Below are 20,867 nucleotides of genomic sequence, written 5' to 3' on the forward strand. Positions count from 1 at the left end.
AGTGAGAGAGGTCGAAATAACTCCCCAATCACACATGCCCGTGCTGGGAAAGGAAAGCGGTCAGCAGAAAGATAAGAGGTTAGATGAGTTGCCGTCTATTCTGTGGTCACAGCATGACACGGACGTAGGGAAAATAAAAACAGCGAGTCCGGTGGAAATAAGGCTAAAAAGGGGAGCAATTCCACCCAGGAGACCACAATACCCACTAAGACCAGAAGCAGAAGAGGGAATAGCGTCGACAGTGCAGGGGTTGCTTGAAATAGGAGTACTTAAAAGAACAAACAGTCCATGCAATACCCCGTTGTTGCCGGTCTTAAAAGCAGATAAATCTAAGTGGAGATTGGTGCATGATTTGCGAGCGGTAAACGATGTGGTGGAGGACTGGCCAGCGGTAGTCCCCAACCCGCACACGCTTTTGACTAATGTTCCACCAGAAGCAAGTTACTTTTCAGTGATCGATTTGTGTTCGGCTTTCTTCAGCATTCCTCTGGCCGAGCAATGTCAGTATTTGTTTGCATTTACCTACAGAGGTGCTCAGTATACCTATACCAGAATTCCGCAAGGATTTAAACATTCACCACACATTTTTAATCAGGTATTGAAGGCAGACCTAGAGGGCATGCCATTGGAAAGTACATTGTTACAGTATGTGGATGACCTGTTGATTTGCTCCCACAGCGAGGAACAGTGTAAGCAGGACACTGTATTGGATAGGAGAATATGCTGAGATTGTGGCACCTTTAAGAAAGATAATGAAAGAAGCAGGACATACAAATTTGAAGAACGGCTTACAGTGGAATGGAGAGGCGGAGATAGCTTTCAATACTATTAAGCAGGAATTGCAGTCAGCACCAGCATTAGCTTTGCCTGACTACAAGAAGGTTTTTTTATTTGTATGTATCCAATCGACAGGAGGGTTATGTTACAGCGGTTCTAACACAAGAGACAGGCACAGGAAAAGCAAAGCAGCCGATAGCATACTACAGTATGAGACTAGATGAGGTGGCTCAGGGGTACCCACCCTGTTATCAGGGATTGGCGGCGCTGTACTATGCATATGAAAAAGCATCATCGGTAACCCTGGGCTATCCTGTAACTCTGTACACACACCACAAAGTAGCAGAATTGCTGGAAAAAGGGAAATTTGTGCTGACGCCAGCCAGGATAGCAGCGTATCAGATGCTATTGACATTTCCTGACATAACTATACAGAGATGCACTACCAGTAATATAGCCGATTTTGTCCCTTTAGACTATGAAGGAGAACCCCATGATCGTGTAGGGAAGATGATTCCATTTGCCAAATTGAGAGCAGATTTACGGTCAGAGCCACTAGAGGAGATAGATAAAAAGGTTCTGTTCGTAGCTGGCTCTTGTTATAGGAATTATGATGGAAATCACGCAGGATTCTCAGTGGTGCAGCAGGATCAGTCGAGCTATAAGATTATTAGGATGGAGTCCTGTCCCCAACCGTGTTCCGCCCAACTAGCAGAACTCAAAGCCCTGACAGCTGCGTGTGAAATGATGGAAGGTGAGAAAGTAAACATCTATACTGATTCAGCATATGCTCACGGAGTATGCCATTTGTTCGGGGCAGTGTGGAAGCAGAGAGGTTTTTAAAAAAGTAGCGGAGATCCCATACAACATTGTCAGCAAATTCTAGACTTAATAAAAGCCATAATGAAACCTAAAGCATTGGCTATAGTAAAATGCCAGGCACGTAAAAAGGGAAACGATGTAATAACAAAGGGAAATCAAGCTGCAGACGAGGCAGCAAGAAAAGCGTCTGGATGTACGTTAGCTGTCATTGCCCCCCAGGTAAGCCTAACTCCAGAACCTGACGTAGAGGACCTAATTGAAATACAAGGTAAGGCAACTTTGGCAAAACAGATAATGTGGAGAAAAAGGGGGGCCAAGCAGAACCCGGAAGGCTTGTGGAGCACGGAAGACGGTTTGTTGGTAGCGCCCACCCCTCTACTGACGATTCTGATTTCAGAAGCGCATGGGATGGACCATTGTGCAAGGGGGGAAGTGATAAGGAAAATAAAGAAGGATGGTTTTTGGTCACCTTATTTATAAGCTTCAGTGGACTTTGTCTTATCACAGTGCGAGGTATGCGCAGAGAATAATGATCGGAAGGGAATTACAACCCCAATAGGTCACATTCCTGCACCTGAAGGACCATTTAAACATTTAGTGATCGATTACGTAGACATGATAAAGACAGTGAGAGGGAAAAGATACATGCTGGTAGTAATTGATCAATTTAGCAGATGGGTGGAGGCGGTACCTTCAAGAGATCAAGGGGCAAAGACAGTGGTAAAATTTCTGACAAATGAAGTGATCCCAAGGTTTGGAATACCTACAGCAGTTAGTTCAGACAACGGTTCAGCTTTTATCCAGAAAGTGGTCAAACTGGTACTACAGGCGCTGAGGATAAAGCAAAGGTTTGGATGTGTATACCACCCTCAGTCGCAGGGCATGGTAGAGAGAATTAATGGAACCGTGAAAGCCAAACTAAACAAAATTTGTGCAGATGCTAAACTTAATTGGGTCGATGCTTTACCGTTAGCATTGATGAGTTACCGCATGCAAACTAATCGAATAACATGCCTGACACCGCATGAGATGCTCACTGGGAGGCCCATGCCAGTGCCCCAGTGGAGAGGACCGTATAAGGGACCTAGCTTGGAACAACTGGAAGTAGAATTGAGACAATACATGCAGCAGCTAACTATGATACATAGGTCTATTTATGCCCAGGAAAAAAACAGACAGAGCCGGAGACCGTACAAGGGGAAGGACCAATTCAACCAGGAGACCAGGTTTACCTGCGAGTTTTTCGAAGAAAGTGGAACGAGCCAAGAAGGGAGGGACCCTTTACGGTGACTAAGGCATCACCCACCGCAGTTCAGGTAGAAGGACGTTCCACCTGGTACCACCTGAACCATTGCATGAGGGCAGTCCTGCAAGGGCAATCAGGTGAAGTGTCCGAGGTAAGTGATGCGGAAGAGCAATTAGCAGGAGACAGACAGGGGGAACAAGAAGCTGACACTGCACCACAGGAGTTTGATCAATTGGTAAGGGAAATTTTTGATTCTGAGGATGGGCCTCAAGACCCTCAGGATGCGGTGGTGGATAATAGGGCTTCTCCAGAATATGGGGAGGAGCTGGGAACGACCAGTTGTGCCCCCGGGGACAAAACACCAACATACTCTAGTAGTGCAGACTTGGGTACTATTAGTGGGGCAGATATGGAATGGGACTGGTAACCTGCAGAAAAGAAGTAAAAGTTGCACAACACTTACCTCCTCGCCATGGTTACAGACACGTACTAATCAGTGGTATCAATGGGCAGCTTACACGGCAGGAATGATGAAGAGACAAAATTGTTACCTGTGCTCAAGGGAAAGCCCCGCTTAGCATGTAGTTCCCATGCCTTGTGTGCGTAATGTTTGGAGAACAATGCTGCACTTTCATACCGAACAATACTAGCCCAGAAGGGTCTTTCACCAGAGCAATGAATAAGTTAAGGAATCTGCGGACGGAGGTCAAACAGAATGCAGGGTTCGGACATCAGTTCTTTGATTGGTTAGAAAGTAGACTCGGAGGATGGGGAGCATGGATGACTAAAATAGCAATCACTGTCAGTATTGTGTTGTTGAGCTGTGTGCTTGTGCTGTGCTGTTTTCTTCCTTGTCTCAAATCTCTTGCAGTGCGTGCTGCAACCAAACAATTTCCAATGCTCGCGGCAATTACTAAAGCAAGCTTAGTGGAGAAAGAAACACCGAACGTGTATCGTTACAGCCTACAATACCTGCAGGATGAACAGGAGCAAAACGACAGTGTGGGAGTAGATTGTAAGGGCTTCTGAGTCTTTTTCCCTGTCTCAGATACACAGGGACAGGTTTTTGGCTCAGCGGCCCAGGATAACAGGGAGAGAATACTTTGAGGTCTTGGCGCAGAAATTTTTAGTTTAACCCGGAATTTGGGAATAAGTGCTTGAGTTTATTGGGGCTTTTGTGCGCAGACTCTTCGTCTCCTTTCTCTGTGTGAGAGCCTCGGGGTCTCAAAGGGGGGGATATATTGGAGTATGAAATATTGGAGTATGACATATTATATTGCTGTGTAACCAAAACTATGTGAACTGCTAGGGATGTAATAGACAATGGTGTGTTAATGTATGCTAATGAGAGATAGCTAAGAGAGGTAGCCAGCTTTGAGGTTTGCTGTGTGCTATGCATATATCCAATTGAATGTAGACAATGGTGTGGTAATGACAGGGAGCTAGGAGGTGTTTTGCTTTGAACTTGTTAGCTATGTAACCAGAGCTATGTAGGCAGCTTTGATGTAGATTATGTAGTTTGAACTTGTTATTTGAAATCTTAAGAAAGTAGGAGACAATGGTGTGTTGATGAGAGGTGGCTGGGGGATGTGGACGGGAACATGAATAAGTCAATAGGTAGAAACAATACTGGCGGATGTACTTGTGATATACCGATTGATATGCTAATGCAACTAAACCAGGAGATGGCCTTAAAAAGCTGGAGTGTCCGAGAATCGGTAGACAAGCAGCGACTAGTTCAATGACTGTCTCAGCTTTGATTTGCAAATTAAAGTTTAACCCTTCTTGAAGAATCTTCTGCGTCTCCTGAGGTCATTTGTAAAGCTCGAAAAACCACGACAGTTTCTCTTCAACCCTGCGGCTGTCAAGTGGAGCAACTCCAGCCATTGCTATTCTGCCATCATCCCTGCTAATGTCCCCTTCCAATCAACTTTGGTAAGCGCTTCTCCAGTGCCTCCGTAGTTCCCCTCACTCCACTAATCTTGTTTTACCTTTTCCCTCACAAAGTGAAGGGTGAATTCAGTCATGTTATTATCACTGTATCCACATGCTCCCTTTACCAAAAGTTCCCCAATCAAATTTGGTTCATTCCAGAATTAACTTTTCCCTAGTGGGCACAATTGCAAAGGGAAGGTAGGTCATATCCGGAATTTTCAATTTAGCGGGCGATTTCCTCTGACGTATTGGGAAATTGTGTGCGAGGTTAGTTACAGCAATGGCTTGCTATTGTTGTATTTGCCTTCTGCCGGGTGACATTATTTTTGTTTCAATGAGCTGCATGCTGGATATTTGTCCATCACCGTTGCTGAATGCAATTTCGAGAGTGACTGTCGGTGCTGAACTCTGCAATTATTGGTGCTGCTCACCACACCCAGTTCTGCACCCCGGTCACTGGGCATGGGAGGAGTTTCTTCTGCTGCATATTCACCTTTAATGGGACTAGATCTGTGACATATAAATCAGTTCTATATTAAACACTATCTCCGGTACTTAGTGACTTTATAACACACCTAGTGTACAGCAGAGAGTCAACTCAGGCCAGCTGGACCCTGTCAGTGATTCTGTTCCACAGCAGATCTTTCAAATCCTCCCCTGTTGTTCACCTCTCACTGTCTCACACAGTGAATCCCTTCCCACACATTGAAGCCTGAATTATTCTTCTCCGTCGATGCTACGCCGTAGGCTCTACGTAGCCGCGTACCCGACGCTGCACCCTAGGCTGTACAGTATGCCGTAGCCTAACGCGCACATTCGTAGGAGTGTAACTACGCATCGCAGCGATGCAGACAAGAACTGTGATTGGTCCACTTGGTAACATCCAGTTTCCTTTTCTTTTTCAATCTTTTTATTAAGTTTCAAATTTAATAAGCATAGCAATAATAATGATACAAAGAGATCGGGATTACATAAATGTCGGTTAACATGTAAAAACAGATTCCAAATGACAAATCTAGTTTAACCTCCCAATCTCATAGCAACTAACCATGAAAGAGATATTATATAAGGAGAAAAAAATCGTAAACTAGAAAAAACACTAAACTAAAAAAAAAGACAAAATTGTGCTGTCATATTACAACGGCTGAAATTATTTGAACAAAAACTTATTACACAAGATTCGGAAAGGGTCAACTTACATCATATGGAAAAAATCGAATAAATGGCCTCAAAGTCTCTTCAGATTCAACCAAAGGATCCACAGAAGCACTCCTAATTTTTTCCAAGTTTAGACATGCTATGGTTTGGGAAAACCATTCAAATGTAGCAGGGGGATTGGAATATTTCCATTTAAGTAAAGTAGATCTGCTGGCTATTAATGTAACAAATGCAATTAGACGACAAGCTGACGAGGATAAATGACTAGAGTCTATCACCGGTTGTCCAAAAATTGCGGTAGTAGGATGTGGTTGTAAATCAATATGCAGAACTACTGAGATAATATCTCAAAATAACTTTCCAATACTGTTTTTAGAAGAGGACAAGACCAGAACATATGTGTCAAGGAAGCTACCTCGGAATTACATCAATCATAAACAGGATTTATATGGCAGTAAAAATGTGCTAACTTATCCTTGGACATATGAGCCCAATGAACCACCTTAAATTGCATGAAGGCATGTCTGACATACAGTGAAGAGGTATTTTCTAGTTGAACAATTTTCTCCCATTTCTGTATAGGTAAAGGTATCCGAAGTTCTCTTTCCCACCCATTCTTAATTTTATCAGAAGTATCTAAGTGTATTTTCATAATTAAATCATAAATAAATGATAATAAACTCCTGATATGGATTTGAACTTTTTCCCCCCCCAACTTCAATTTGATGTGATAACGGAACAGAAGGTAAAATAACTTTCAAAAAGTTTCTAATCTGTAAATATCTGAAAAAGTGTGATCTAGGCAAATTATATATATTAGAAAACTGTTCAAAAGACATAAAACAATCATCCATAAATAAGTCACGAGAACATAATTTTCCCTTTGTTTTCCATTAAAGAAAAGCTTGATCAATTTAAATGGTTGAAAGAAAAACAAATAGATATAATAGAAGTATATATTTATTTGGACCAGAAAATTACCAAAATTGAAACCATATTCCTATTGTATGCTTAATTATTGGAATTACCATTTGCTTATTAAATTTAGTAAGTGCAAAGGGAAGCACAGTCCCTAAAATAGATGCCAATGAAAACTCCTGTCGAGACTCCTGCTCAAGGTTCATCCAACTCTTGTATCCAAAACATTAAATATCGAATATTAATTGCCCAATAATAAAATCTAGGATCCGGCAAAACCAAGCCACCTTCCTTTTTTGATTTCTGTAAATATTTCTAATTTAACCTGGGATTTCTATTCTGCCATATAAATGCAGAAATTTTAGAATCAATAATATAAAAAGTTAGAGATAAAAATTGATACAGCCTGAAATAGGTACTGAAATTTAGGTAAAATAATCATCTTAATAGCATTAATGGAACCAATCAAGGATAAGGACAATGGGGACCATTTAGTAAACAATTGTTTAGCCTGATCAATTAAGGATAAACATTAACTTTAAATAAATCGTTGTGCTTCTTAGTAATTTTAACACCCAAATAAATAAAATAATCAGCAAGCAATCTAAATGGTAACTGTCTATAAATTGACTTGCATATTTAATGGGGAAAGCACACTTTTATTCAGATTCAGTTTATAAGCAGAAAAACTACTAAACTGAGCAAGTTGTGTTATTACTGCAGGAATGGATTTCTCTGGATTAGAAATATATAGCGACAGGTCATCTGCATATATTGCTACTTAACACGTCCCATTCCCATGAGTAACACCAAATATGTTGGGTGAATCACGAATAGCGATGCCAAGGGCTCCAGGCCAATATCTGATAGTAAGGGTTTCAAAGGACAGCCTTGTCTAGTACCTTGGAAAAGCCTAAAGAAAGGGGATCTCTGATTATTAGTGAAACAGACGCCAAAGGTATATGTTCTATCAGTTGTATCCAAGATATAAATTTTGGGCTAAAATTAAATTTCTCACGTATTTTAAACAAATATTCCCATTCAAATGTATCAAACACCTTCTCGGCATCAAGCGAGATAACACATTCTGGAGTCTTAGATAAAGTAGTGTATACAATGTTCATTAACCTCCAAACATTAAAATGTATATAATGATTTTTAATAAATCCTGTCTGATGCTCGGAGACAATTTGTGGCAATATCTTCACCAATCTAATTGCTAATATTTGAGAAAGGATTTTAGATTCAACATTCACAAAGATATAGGTCTGTCTGATGCACATTCAGTGAGATCCTTATCATTTTTAGGAATTAAATAAATAGATGCTTCATAAAATGTTTGTGGTAACTTACGTACAAATAAAGCATTTTTAAAAATTTTACCTAACCAGGGAGAAAGTATATCGGAAAAAGATTTTAAAAATTCAGCTGTATACTCATCCAGACCAGGTGCTTTACCAGAATTCATTGAATAAATTGCTTTCTTTATTTCCTCTTCAGTAATGGGTGTGTCCAATACTAAATGTTTATCAACTGATAACTTCAGAATATTTAATTTCCTTACAAATTCATGCACAATGGTAGAAACATCAGGAAATTCTGATTGGTATAAATTGGTATAAAATTCTTGAAAAAAATTGTTAATTTCATCATGGTCAACCGTCAAAGTACCATCCTGTTTAAGAACCCTATTAATCTGAAGTTTCACCAAAGCAGCTTTTAATTGGTTAGTCAATAATTTACCCAATTTATCATCAAATATATAAAATGACTCTTAGTTTTAAGTAACTGATTTTCAATCGGGGATGTTAATAACAAATGATATTGCATCTGAAGTTCAACTCTCTCTTTATAAAGCTTCAAATTGGGAGAAATAGAATATTTTCTATCAATTTCTTTAATCTTATGTACTTATTTCATTATTAATTTGAAATTTTTTTTTTCAATCCAGCAGAGTGTGAAATAATTTACCCTCGGATATATGTTTTAAAGGCATCGCGTGATATCCCACTGAACATTTCTTCCATTGAGTTAGTTGAAAAGAAAAAGCAGTCTGTCCTTTAATGAAATTAATAAAATTTAAGCCCTGAAGTAAAATAGAGTTGAACGGCCATTGTTTAGTACCAAAGGTTACATCAGTTAACTTAAGGTGCATGATCGGAAATGGCAATTGTATTGTATTCACAGGCAATGACAAATGAAACTAATCGAGAATCAATAAAGATGTAAAGGAATCTAGAGCAATTATGATATACATGAGAAAAAAGAGAACTCTTTTTCATTAGGATGTAAAAATCTCCTAATTTCTAAAATTCCAGAGTCAACTAAGAAGGAATTAATAAAAATAGCAGATTTGTTTGTAAGTACCTGATTAGGCACAGACTTATCAATCATATGTTTCAGACAACAATTAAAATTTCCACCCATTATTACCATATATTCATTTAAATTGGGAAGAAATGCAAAAAAGTGCTTAAAGAGTTCAGGATAGTCAGTATTTAGTGCATAAATATTAACCAAAACTAATTTATTGTTATAAAGTTAACCGGTGTTTAATAGAAGTCTATCATATTGGTCTGAAATTGTATCATAGTGAACAAATGAAATCTAGGAGTCAATATAAAAAAAAGAAACACCTTTCACCTTAGTCAATGAGTTAGAGTGAAACTGTTAGCATTTTCAAAACCTAAATAAGTGCTGATTATCCTCCTTACTCACATGTCTTCTGCACAAAAATAATCTGAGCATTCAGTCTATGAAAAACTCTAAAAATCTTCTTCAATTTAATTGGATGATTCAAACCATTCATATTCCATGAAACAAAGTTAATAATGACAAATTAATAATATCCATTTCCCTTAAATAAACAATGTAGTATGTAAAGGGTTAAGCATATTGCATAGGAAACTCATGAATCAGGAAGAGGGAAAATAGTTTAAAGAGGAAACGGAAGTTATGACAATACAGACATTTTTGTAGTTTCAATTCAGCCCAAAAGAAAAATACTAGACTAAAAATAGCCCTACCACTCCACCCACAAAGATCAAACACCTGGCCAATAGACAGCCAGACAACTATCTAAGAACCTCCCTACCCCCATCTCCCTTGAGGCAGATCTCCAAATTTAAAAAAATAAAAAAACAAACCACCCATAGTCAAAACATTACGAGAGGAATGTCAAGCAGATGTTAGAGAAAAACAGCCAATTGCAGACCATTTTAAAAGAAAAGGTCTTAAAAAATGACACAAAATACAATCTTAATAATATTTCAAGAAAAAGGAAATAATCAGCATATCAAAGTCTTAATGATTTTCAAAAGCAAACAATTAAAAATTTAAAAAGTAAAACAATGAAGGAAAAAGAAAGAAACTTTAACATGGAAACATAATAAACATCCGAATGTCAAAACACAGTACGACTGTAATCAACCCAAGGGCAAAGTTCTAAAGTGTCCAAATCTATAAGCTGGCTGTTAACTAATAAACCAGATACACACAGACATAAAGGAATGGTAAATTTCAGAGACATCCAAGCTCAAATGTTGATCTTCAAAACATTAGACATCTGCGTTCAAGCTTAGATCTTCGAGAAATTGTTTTGCTTCATTCACGGATTTAATGCATTTGAATGATTTATCGGGCAGAGCAACCCTTAGGTGAAAGGGATATAACAAAGCTGGACAAAGATTCCTCTGATATAATTCTGACATCAACATTTTAAAATGCAATCTTTCTTGCATAACCTCAGGACAAAAATCTTCAACAAAATGAAACTTAAGATTCTCATGCTCAGTAAATCCTTTCCGATGAGCAATCCAAATGAAGTTTGGTTTCAGCGCCCGATGTGTGCGGTCGAGTGCAGGAAGGGAAGAAAATACCTCCGAGCCAAAGACCTCCATTAAGAATTTTTAAGATAGTACACAGGGCCCATATGTCCAAAGATAAATTGGCACATATTTTTTCCTAATATAAGCCCTATTTGTGACAGATGTAACACAAAAGTGGCTACTCTGACTCAACTGTTTTGTTCATGTGTTAAGTTTAAATAATTTTTGGTGGGATGTGTTTGGAATATTATCTAAAGTTATAGATGCGGATGTTCAACGTAATCCACTTACAGCAATTTTTGGGATTATTCCAGAGGAAGCATTTTATCTATTTGATTTTGACATTATATGCTGTTTATATGTTTTTTTATATTATCTACTTGTTAAACTCCTCTTCCAATTTGTATATTCTTTATTTGGAAACCAATAAAAAAGATTGAAAAATGCTCTTAGATGAAGCATTGAGAAAAAAACTGAGTAAGATCCCGGCTCTCAATGTCCTCACTGAGTCTATTATTCACAAATTCAGTCTGTGGCTTCGACTCTCCAAATCAGTAATCTTGATTTTGTTCTGCTCCAGGGTTTGAGTGGTTGAACTTCATTTCATTTCCAAAGAATTCAATTTGCGATCTCTCTGTTTCCCAGCTTTAATAAACTCTGAAATTTGCCGCTGCTGTTTTTCGTTCTTCTTTTCAAGTGTTGCCAATATACCTTCGCTCTCCTTTAACCATAATTCCAAGGTAATAAATCTTTTATCAAGTTCTTCATCCAAAAGATTCTAGATAGCCAGTAAAGTAAGTTGCAACTTTTTAGGCTGTTCAAAGACATCTTCTTTCTTTCCATTTTCACTGCCTTCTTCCTCTGTAAGCCATTTCAGTCGATTAAAATTCAAATTCAAACATATAAAAGTGTTATAAACACTTTGATAAAGATATTAAAGGGGTGGTAAGTAAATTTAAAATGAACGGAGCAAAGCTGGAATGCAACCTACTCCATGTAGCGCCTCCATGAGAGTCCTTCGCCTAATGTAGCCTAACGCGCACATTCCCAAAAATGTAGCTACACGTCACGGCAACACAGACTGCAGGTACTGTGATTGGTCCACTTGGCAGCAGCCAGTTTCCTCCTGTGCATTTCCTGTTGCTTTGAAGTTGGAAGGTGGACTACATCAAGGAGAGGTTAGGTGAGGTAGTCAGAAAATATGTACATGTGCACGACTCTTCATTGGCAGACAATAAAAACTTGAAAATGGCATCAAAATCGTGCAAAGAAATTTCCACCAACATTGCTTTGGACATCGCGGACTGCACAAAGTAATGGGAAAACTTGTCATTTTTCTGCGTTGCAGTAATTTCAGTAGAAGTAACACTTCTACAACATTGATTAGCTCCAACTCCAACAAGACGTAGTCAGCAGTCGCCATTGTTCCCAACTCAACACGAGTCAATTCAACACAGTAGCACAGAACCCCAACACCAACTAGCGTTTTGGCAGAGCGACGCAGACACACGAACTCAGAAGTAGAAATGCTCACAACCACATAGCGTCTACGCAGAGGTATAATTCAGGCTTCAGCAGGTGAATGGCTTCTCCCCAGTATGAACTGACCGGTGTGCTAGTAGGTGGGAGGACCGAGTGAATCCCTTCCCACAGTCTGAGCAGGTGAACGGCCTCTCTCCAGTGTGAACTCTCTGATGTAACTTCAGTTTAGATGACAGAGTGAATCCCTTCCCACAGTCCGAACAGGTGAACGGCCACTCCCCAGTGTGAACTCTCCAATGTACCTTCAATTCAGATGACTGAGTGAATCGCTTCCCACAGTCCGAACAGGTGAACGGCCGCTCCCCAGTGTGAAGCCGCTGGTGAACCAGTAGGGTGTATGACTGAGTGAATCCCTTCCCACAGTCTGAGCAGGTGAACGGTCGTTCCCCAGTGTGAACTCGCTGATGTACCTTCAGATTGCATGATTGAATGAATCCCTTCCCACATTCTGAGCAGATGAACGGCCGCTCCCCAGTGTGAACTCTCCAATGTACCTTCAGTTCAGATGAGCAAGTGAATCCCTTACCACAGTCTGAGCAGATGAAAGGCCGCTCCCCAGTGTGAACTCTCTGATGTACCTTCAGTTTAGATGACTGAGTGAATCCCTTCCCACACTCCGAACAGGTGAAAACCCGCTCCCCGGTGTGAAGCCGCTGGTGAACCTGTAGGGTGTATGACTGAGTGAATCCCTTCCCACAGTCTGAGCAGGTGAACGGCCTCTCCCCAGTGTGAACTGACTGGTGTCTCAGTAGCTGAGATGACAAAATGAATCCCTCCCCACAGTATGAACAGGTAAACGACCTCTCCCCACTGTGAACTGACCTGTGTGCTCGTAGCTGGGCTGACTGTGTGAATCTCTTCCCACAATCTGAGCAGGTGAATGGCCGCTCTCCAGTGTGAACTCGCTGATGTATTTTCAGTTTAAATGACTGAGTGAATCCTTTCCCACAGTCTGAGCAGGTGAACGGCCGTTCCCCAGTGTGAACTCGCTGATGTACCTTCAGTTCAGATGACACAATGAATCCCTTCCCACAGTCTGAGCAGGTGAACGGCCTCTCCCCAGTGTGAACTTTCTGATGTACCTTCAGAAAAGATGACCGAGTGAATCCCTTCCCACAGTCTGAGCAGGTGAATGGCCTCTCCCCAGTGTGAACTCGCTGATGTTTCTTCAGATCAGATGAGCAAGTGAATCCCTTCCCACAGTCTGAGCAGGTGAATGGCCTCTCCCCAGTGTGAACTCGCTGATGTGTCTGTAGGTGGGATGACTGAATGAATCCCTTCCCACAGTCTGAGCAGGTGAACGGCCTCTCCCCAGTGTGAACTCGCTGATGTGTCTGTAGGTGGGATGACTGAATGAATCCCTTCCCACAGTCTGAGCAGGTGAATGGCCGCTCCCCGGTGTGAACTCGCTGATGAGCCATTAGGTCATATGACCGAGTGAATCCTTCCCCACAAATTCAGCAGATGACCAGTCTCTGCCCAGTGTGAACTGACTGGTGTGTCCACAGGTGGAAAGACCTACTGAATCCCTTCCCACACACAGGATAGGTGAATGGCCTTGCCCCAGTGTCAACTTGGTGATGTCCCTTCAGATGAAATGTCCAACTGTATCTATTCCCACTGTCTGAGCAGATGAATGGGTTCCCCACCTGTTTGAAATGACGGGCGTGCCAGTCGGTCAGATGATCGAGTAAATCCCTCCCCACAGTCTGAGCAGGAAGGATGATTGTGTGAATCTCTTGCTCCTCTTCTTAAGTATCTGGACAGAGACAGCAAAACTGGTGTGTTGTGTTCGGGATTCCCGTAGACAAATTCCTTGTCATTTTTAACCTGTAAAAAGATTTACAAAATCCATCAATGGGTGTAGGACAACATTTCAGATGAGATCACTTGAGTTGTCAAGGTGTGATCTGACATCACACTGTTACAGTGAGTTTGAACCTAAGTTGGTGAGAGAAATTATCTCCTGACTGGGCACAGTGCTGGTATCTGTAATGATCATCAAACTGTCTGATGTTCTTCCTGTCTCTCTAAGAATGGGGCATTTCTGCCATCGCCAATTTGTGACTTGGCTCAGTTTGACTCTCTCCATTGGTATTATTCCCTGTTCCCACTGAGCTGCCTGGCCCCACAGTAACTGAAACACTCTCACCGAAAAAGCCGGCAGTGCATTCCATGCACCCACCAGTCTCTGTGTAGAAAACTTACCCCGACACCCCCTTGGTATCTATTTCCAAGCACCTGAAAACTTTGCTCCCTCGTGTTAGACATTTCAGCCCTGGGAAAAATCCTCTGGCTATCCACACGATCAATACCCCTCATCATCTTATACACCTAAAAAAGTTCTAAACATAAACACGGAAGTTATACATTGCTTTGAGGATTTGTTGGACATATACAAAATGATGAGGGAGAAGATTGGGTAAATAAATGTAAGCAGCTTTTTCCACTGAGGTTGGGTGGGATGACAACCAGAGGTCAGGGGTAAGTGGGGAAGGTGAAAATTTAATGGGAACATGTGGAAAAGCTCTTTACTGAAATGGTTGTGAGAGTTTGGAATGAGATACCAGCACAAGTGGTGAATATGAGCTCGGTTTCACCATTTAAAAGAAGTTTGGATGGGAGCCTGGATGGTAGGGGTATGGATTTTTTATAAAAAGGGCCCAAAGGATATTGGGAACCAAATTCACCACAACCACAAACTGTTCCTGCCGCTACAATCCAGGAACCGGTACCACAGCAAAAGGACCAACAGGTTCCGGGACATCATCTTCCACCAGGCCATCAGACTGATTAATTGATCTCTATGCTTTCTTGACTGTCCTATTTACAAACTAATTATTATAAATCAATTTCAATTACACATTGCACATTTAGACAGTAATGTAACGTAAATATTTCTACTCCTCATCCATATGAAGGATGTGCATAATAAAGTCAATTCAATTCACCATCTCCACTATCTGTTCTGTCTTTCTGGCTCCCGTTCCCCCTACAACTTACTTTAACCATATCAGCCCCAACCCCCACTACCTCTAGTAAGCCTTACCACTAAGATATTAGTTGCCTGTTGTTCTGTTCCCCTAACTAACAAATCCACTTATCAGCCCTTTGACTTTCCTCCCCCCAACAGTTTCCAAAGTGTTCCACTTGTTGTTGTCCGGGCATGGCCATTGGAGTACTCTGCGATGGCTATTTAACCTCATTCTCCTTCCTGACTCTCACCCAGTTTCCGGTGTCCTGCACCTTGGGTGTAACTCACCTCTCTTCATGTCATATCTTTCACCCCCTCCAACTGCTGGATGATCTGGAATTCACCCATTTCAAGATCCAACACCTTAAAGTGCAGGGTTACAAGCTGAAGCTGGATGCACATCTTGTAGGTGAGGGCATCAGGGACACTGGAGGTCTCCCCTCATTCCCTCCAATATTCCCTCTAATTTGTAATAACCAGTGTGCACTTGAATCTTGTACTGTGCATTTTTTACCCAGTGACAACATGTGCACAGTGAATTTTATATAGAGATATATTCATTTTCACAGCTGGCAAATCACGGTCGATAGGAACTTTGATCTCCTCTGGGTTCGATCGAGTTCATCTGCACTCTCACACAACCTATGTAGCAGGCCTGTAATGGGTAATGAAGGATTTTCTCACCAAAGCTTTTGCATATTGTCCATATGTGGTTTGCTTGCTAAATTACACTTTAAAAAGTCAGATTTCCAAATATCACTCCACTTCTTCCCACTTGCAAATTCTCCAGCAACTTTAGCAACACCACATACACACAGGTAACACCAGTTTATGGACTCTACATAAACATTTCCCCTGAACCCTCCCCCAGATGACTGATGGTGGTGAACTCAGTGATGGCAATGCCAATGAATATGAAGGGAAGGGCAGTAGTCTGTCTCACTGGAGTCTGGCACATTTGTGATGTGAAAGCTACTTGTTGCCCAGGGCAAAGGTGTTTGATATCATTACGTACCCAGAGAGGATGGGACAAAACATGTTCTCACTGGTAGAAAAGACCAGAGCAACAGGAGGTAGAACAAGCAACGCACACAAAATTCTGGAGAAACTCAGCAGGTCGGGCAGCATCGATGGAAAAGAGTACTAATGCTGAATTCCTCCAGCATTTTGTGTATGTTGCTTAGATTTCCAGCATCTGCAGATTTTCTCTTGTTTGTTATTGGAAGTAAAACAAAGGCAATTTTCTCAACTGGTGATATAAGATTTTGTTCCCTTTCTCCGAGTTCCTAATCCTTGCATTTAGATAGCTGGAGCTCAGCTCTGTCTGAGAGATCCATCGGTTCCCATTCCCTCTTCAGCTGGAGCACCCCGGGGCCCGTGTACGGATCATGGGGTTGAGAGAGAGGGGAGAGAACAGGACTGTCCGGGATTGCGGGTCACGGTGTCCGAAATTCACAGGATTATTCCAAAGTTGATGTTTAAGATAAAAACACGGAGAATTGCTCTTACCTGCAGCCGACATTTTCAAGGTCTTCTGTGTACTGCGCGCATGCGTGAAACTCGGGGACGTCCTCAGCCTGACGCCTGCGCATTTCATCGGTGCCTCAACGACGGCGAAATTTTTCACTCATGGCCCTATGGGTAATCACAGTGCCATTAAACATTTCTGCAAGCACCGGTTCAATGTCCATACCTCATTTTTTTTCGTGTGTATAGAAAAATCTGCAGCTGTTTTAACGCAGAAAGCGGCTCCCATAAACAATATATTCAATATCAACGTGTATCTAATGCCAAAGTAAAATGCAGATATAAAACACTGGAGATTCTGCAGTTGCTGGGAATACAGAGACGCACACACACAAAATGCTGGAGGAACTCTGCAGTTCAGGCATCAACTAAGCAGCGGAGTACACAGGCTAGGCATGCTGAAGGGGCTCGGTCCAAACGTTGTCTATTTATTCCTCTCCACAATTGTTGCCTGACTGTTGATTTCCATCAGTATTTTGCAGAAATTAACCACCTTTTTTTTTGATCAACCAGTTTCCAAATGCTTCTAATCTTTCTTTTGTAGCCACATCCTGCTGGTCTGATTCATCTTCCTCCTCGTAAACCGCATCTCTCTCTGGAGCCTCAAAGCCCTGACTCAGGCTGGCAACACTTTGGTTTCTGACTCTGCACCATCGAAGATTCACTCACTAGTCTGCTGTCAGACTTCAGAGGTGCATTATGTAACAAGACTGCAGGTTCTTTTACTGAGAGAGATCGAGAGAGAGAGAGAACGTCAAAATCACAGTGAGCTCATCGTCTTATTCAGCCTGGAGAAAATCATACAGGTGTATAAGATGATGAGAGGCATTGGTCGTATGGATAGCCAGAGGCTTTTTCCCCAGGGCTGAAACAGCTAACACGAGGGGGAATAGGTTTAAGCTGCTTGGAAGTAGGTACAGAGGAAATATCAGAGCAAAGTTTTTTAAGCAAAGAGTGGTGTGTGTGTGGAATGCCAGTAACGGTGGTAGAGGCGGATACAATCGGGTCTTTTAAGAGACTCTTAGTTAGGTACATGGAGCTTAGGAAAATGGGTGGCTATGTGGTAGAGTAATTCTAAGCAGTTTCTAGAGTAAGTTACATGGTCGGCACAGCAATGTGGGCCAAAGCATCTGTAATGTGTTGTAGATTTCTATGTTTCCATGAAATTTATGGGAAATCTCTTATCCCACGGAGAGGTGACTAGTTGCAACCTGTCATCATAGGGAGGGTGAGAGGGGAACGGCAGGGATAGATTTTCATATACTGATATGGAACAGAAACATGGGCAGGAACCAGATGGGCCGAATGGCGTTTCTTGTGTACATTGTGAGTGTGGCAGAGACAGTAAGTACCTGAGACACGGGATTTGATACAGAACTGATTTATCTTTCACAGATACACAATATTAAACTGCAGTCTAGTTTAAGGCTAACATCAGTAGAACAGACTCCCCCAATGCTCAGTGACCGGGGTTCAGTCCTGGGTGCAATGAGCAGCCACAAGAACTGCAGAATCTGACAGTGACAGTCCCTCATGAACCTGCAGCTGCCTTCAGTCACCGTGATGGTTAAACATTTAACACGGAGCTGATTTGAACTTCCTCCCTGATGTTGGAGCGCTCAGACCGAAGATGTAGGGGAGAAGAAAAAAAAAAGATAATAAAGTTGTTTGCACAGTTAGGGATAAACAGAGAGGAAGAGGTGGAGGGTTTCTTAAATGCATCTATTTTAATGCTAGGAGCATTGTAAGAAAGGTAGATGAGCTTAGAGCATGGATTGATAACTGGAAATATGATGTTGTATTTATTAGAGAAACATGGTTGCAGGAGGGGTGTGGTTGGCAACTAAATATTCCTGGATTTCGTTGCTTCAGGAGTGATAGAATTGGAGGGGCAGGAGGGGGAGGTGTTGCATTGCTTGTCTGAGAAAATATTACAGCATAGACATTGACAGGATAGATTACAGGGCTCATCTAGGGAGCCTTTTTTGGTGGAACTGAGGAATGGGAAAGGTGGAGTGACACTTATAGGGGTGTATTATAAACCACCTAATCGGGAGCGAGAATTGGAGGAGCAAATTTGTAAGGAGATAGCAGATACTTGTAATAAGCACAAGTTTGTGATTGTGGGAGATTTTAATATTCCACACATAGAAACATAAAAAATAGATGCAGGAGTAGGCCAAAGTGAATAATGTCACATTTAACCACATTAAATTGCATCTGCCTTGAATTTGCCCACTCACCTAACCTAGCCAGGTCACCCTGCATCCTCTTAGCATCCTCCTCACAGCTAACACTGCTGCCCAGCTTCGTGTCATCCGCAATCTTGGAGATCCTGCATTTAATTGCCTCGTCTAAATCATTAATATATATTGTAAACAACTGGGGTCCCAGCACTGAGCCTTGCAGTACCCCACTGCTGACAGCCTGCCAATCTGAAAAGGTCCCGTTTATTCCCACTCTTTGCTTCCTGTTTGCCAACCAATTCTCTATCCACATCAATACCATACCCCCAATACCGTGTGCTTAAGTTTGCACACTCATCTCCTGTGTGGGACCTTGTCAAAAGCCTTTTGAAAATCCAAATATACCACATCCACTGGTTCTCCCCATCCACTCTACTAGTTACATCTTCAAAAAATTCTATAAGATTCACAAATTTTCCTTTCACAAATCCACGCTGACTTTGTCGGATGATTTCACCTCTTTCCAAATGTGCTATTATCACATCTTTGATAACCGACTCTAGCACTTTCCCCACAACCGATGTCAGGCTAACCCATCTATAATTCCCCGGTTTCGCTCTCCCTCCTTTTTTAAAAAGTGGGGTTACATTAGCCACCCTCCAATCCTCAGGAACTGATCCAGAATCTAAGGAGTTTTGAAAAATTATCACTAATGCATCCACTATTTCTTGGGCTACTTCCTTAAGCACTCTGGAATGAAGACCATCTTGCCCTGCGGATTTATCTGCCTTTAATCCCTTCAATTTACCTAACACCACTTCCCTACTAACATGTATTTCCCTCAGATCCTCCATCTCGGTCCCCTACTATTTCCAGAAGATTATTTATGTCCTCCTTAGTGAAGACAGAACCAAAGTAGTTATTCACTTGGTCTGCCATATCCTTGTTCACCATGATCAATTCACCTGTTTCTGACTGTAAGGGACCTACATTTGTCTTAACCAATCTTTTTCTTTTCACATATCTATAAAAGATTTACAGTCAGTTTTTATGTTCTCTGCCAGCTTTCTTTTATAATCTTTTTTCCCTTTCCTAATTAGGCCCTTTGACCTCCTCTGCTGGACTCTGAATTTCTCCCAGTTCTCAGGTATGCCACTTTTTCTGGCTAATTTACTATCCCTAATTTCCCTTGTCAGCCACGGGTGCACTACCTTCACTGGTTTATTCTTTTGCCAAACTGGGATGAACACTTGTCGTAGTTCATCCATGCAATCTTTAAATGCTTGCCATTGCAAATCCACCATCAACCTTTTAAGTATCATTTGCCAGTCTAGCTTAGCTAATTCACATCTCATGCCTTCAAAGTTACCCTTCTTTAAGTTCAGAACCTTTGTTTCTGAATTAACTATGTCACTCTCCATCTTAATGAAGAATTCCACCATATTATGGTCACTCTTACACAAGGGGCCTCGCATGACAAGATTGCTAATTAACCCTTCCTCATTGCTCAATACCCAGTCTAGAATGACCTGCTCTCTAGTTGGTTCCTCGACATGTTGGTTCAGAAAACCATCCCGCACACATTCTAAGAAATCCTCTTCCTCAGCACCCTTACCAATTTGGTTCACCCAATCTATATGTAGATTGAAATCACCCATTATAACTGCTGTTCCTTTTTTGCACGCATTTCTAATTTCCTGTTTAATGCCATCCCCAACTTCACTACTACTGTTAGGTGGCCTGTACACAAATCCCACCAGCGTTTTATGCCCCTTAGTGTTACACAGCTCTACCCGTATCGATTGCACATCCTCCAGGCTAATGTCCTTCCTTTCTACCTTTCTATTGCGTTAATCTCTTCTCTAACCAGCAATGCTACCCCACCTCCTTTTCTTTCCTGTCTATCCCTCCTGAATATTGAATATCCCTGGATGTTGAGCTCCTATCCTTGGTCA

General features: G+C 41.4%; 2 protein-coding genes across 5 annotated transcripts in view; one reads left to right on the forward strand and one right to left on the reverse strand.

The window, feature by feature from the left end:
* The window catches only part of LOC140723596 (uncharacterized), a 373,128-nt gene that overhangs the window by 343,196 nt on the left and 9,065 nt on the right, over positions 1 to 20,867 (reverse strand). For 2 of the 4 annotated variants that reach the window (XM_073038163.1, XM_073038166.1), the window contains exons 3-4: positions 16,709 to 16,834; positions 5,551 to 14,055 (exon numbers count right to left, since the gene is read on the reverse strand). The exons of 1 other annotated variant lie outside the window; for it this stretch is intronic. In XM_073038163.1, the coding sequence (XP_072894264.1) occupies positions 12,255 to 13,646 (1,392 nt within the window). In that variant the 5' untranslated portion in view covers positions 13,647 to 14,055; positions 16,709 to 16,834 and the 3' untranslated portion in view covers positions 5,551 to 12,254. Of the gene's footprint in view, positions 1 to 5,550; positions 14,056 to 16,708; positions 16,835 to 20,867 lie in introns of those variants that run through there. One more of the 4 variants, XM_073038165.1, reaches the window with a different exon arrangement.
* Positions 1 to 20,867, forward strand: part of LOC140723590 (uncharacterized) — a 104,275-nt gene that overhangs the window by 9,075 nt on the left and 74,333 nt on the right.

Source organism: Hemitrygon akajei, unplaced genomic scaffold, assembly GCF_048418815.1.
Source record: "Hemitrygon akajei unplaced genomic scaffold, sHemAka1.3 Scf000120, whole genome shotgun sequence".
Taxonomy (NCBI): Eukaryota; Metazoa; Chordata; class Chondrichthyes; order Myliobatiformes; family Dasyatidae; genus Hemitrygon; species Hemitrygon akajei.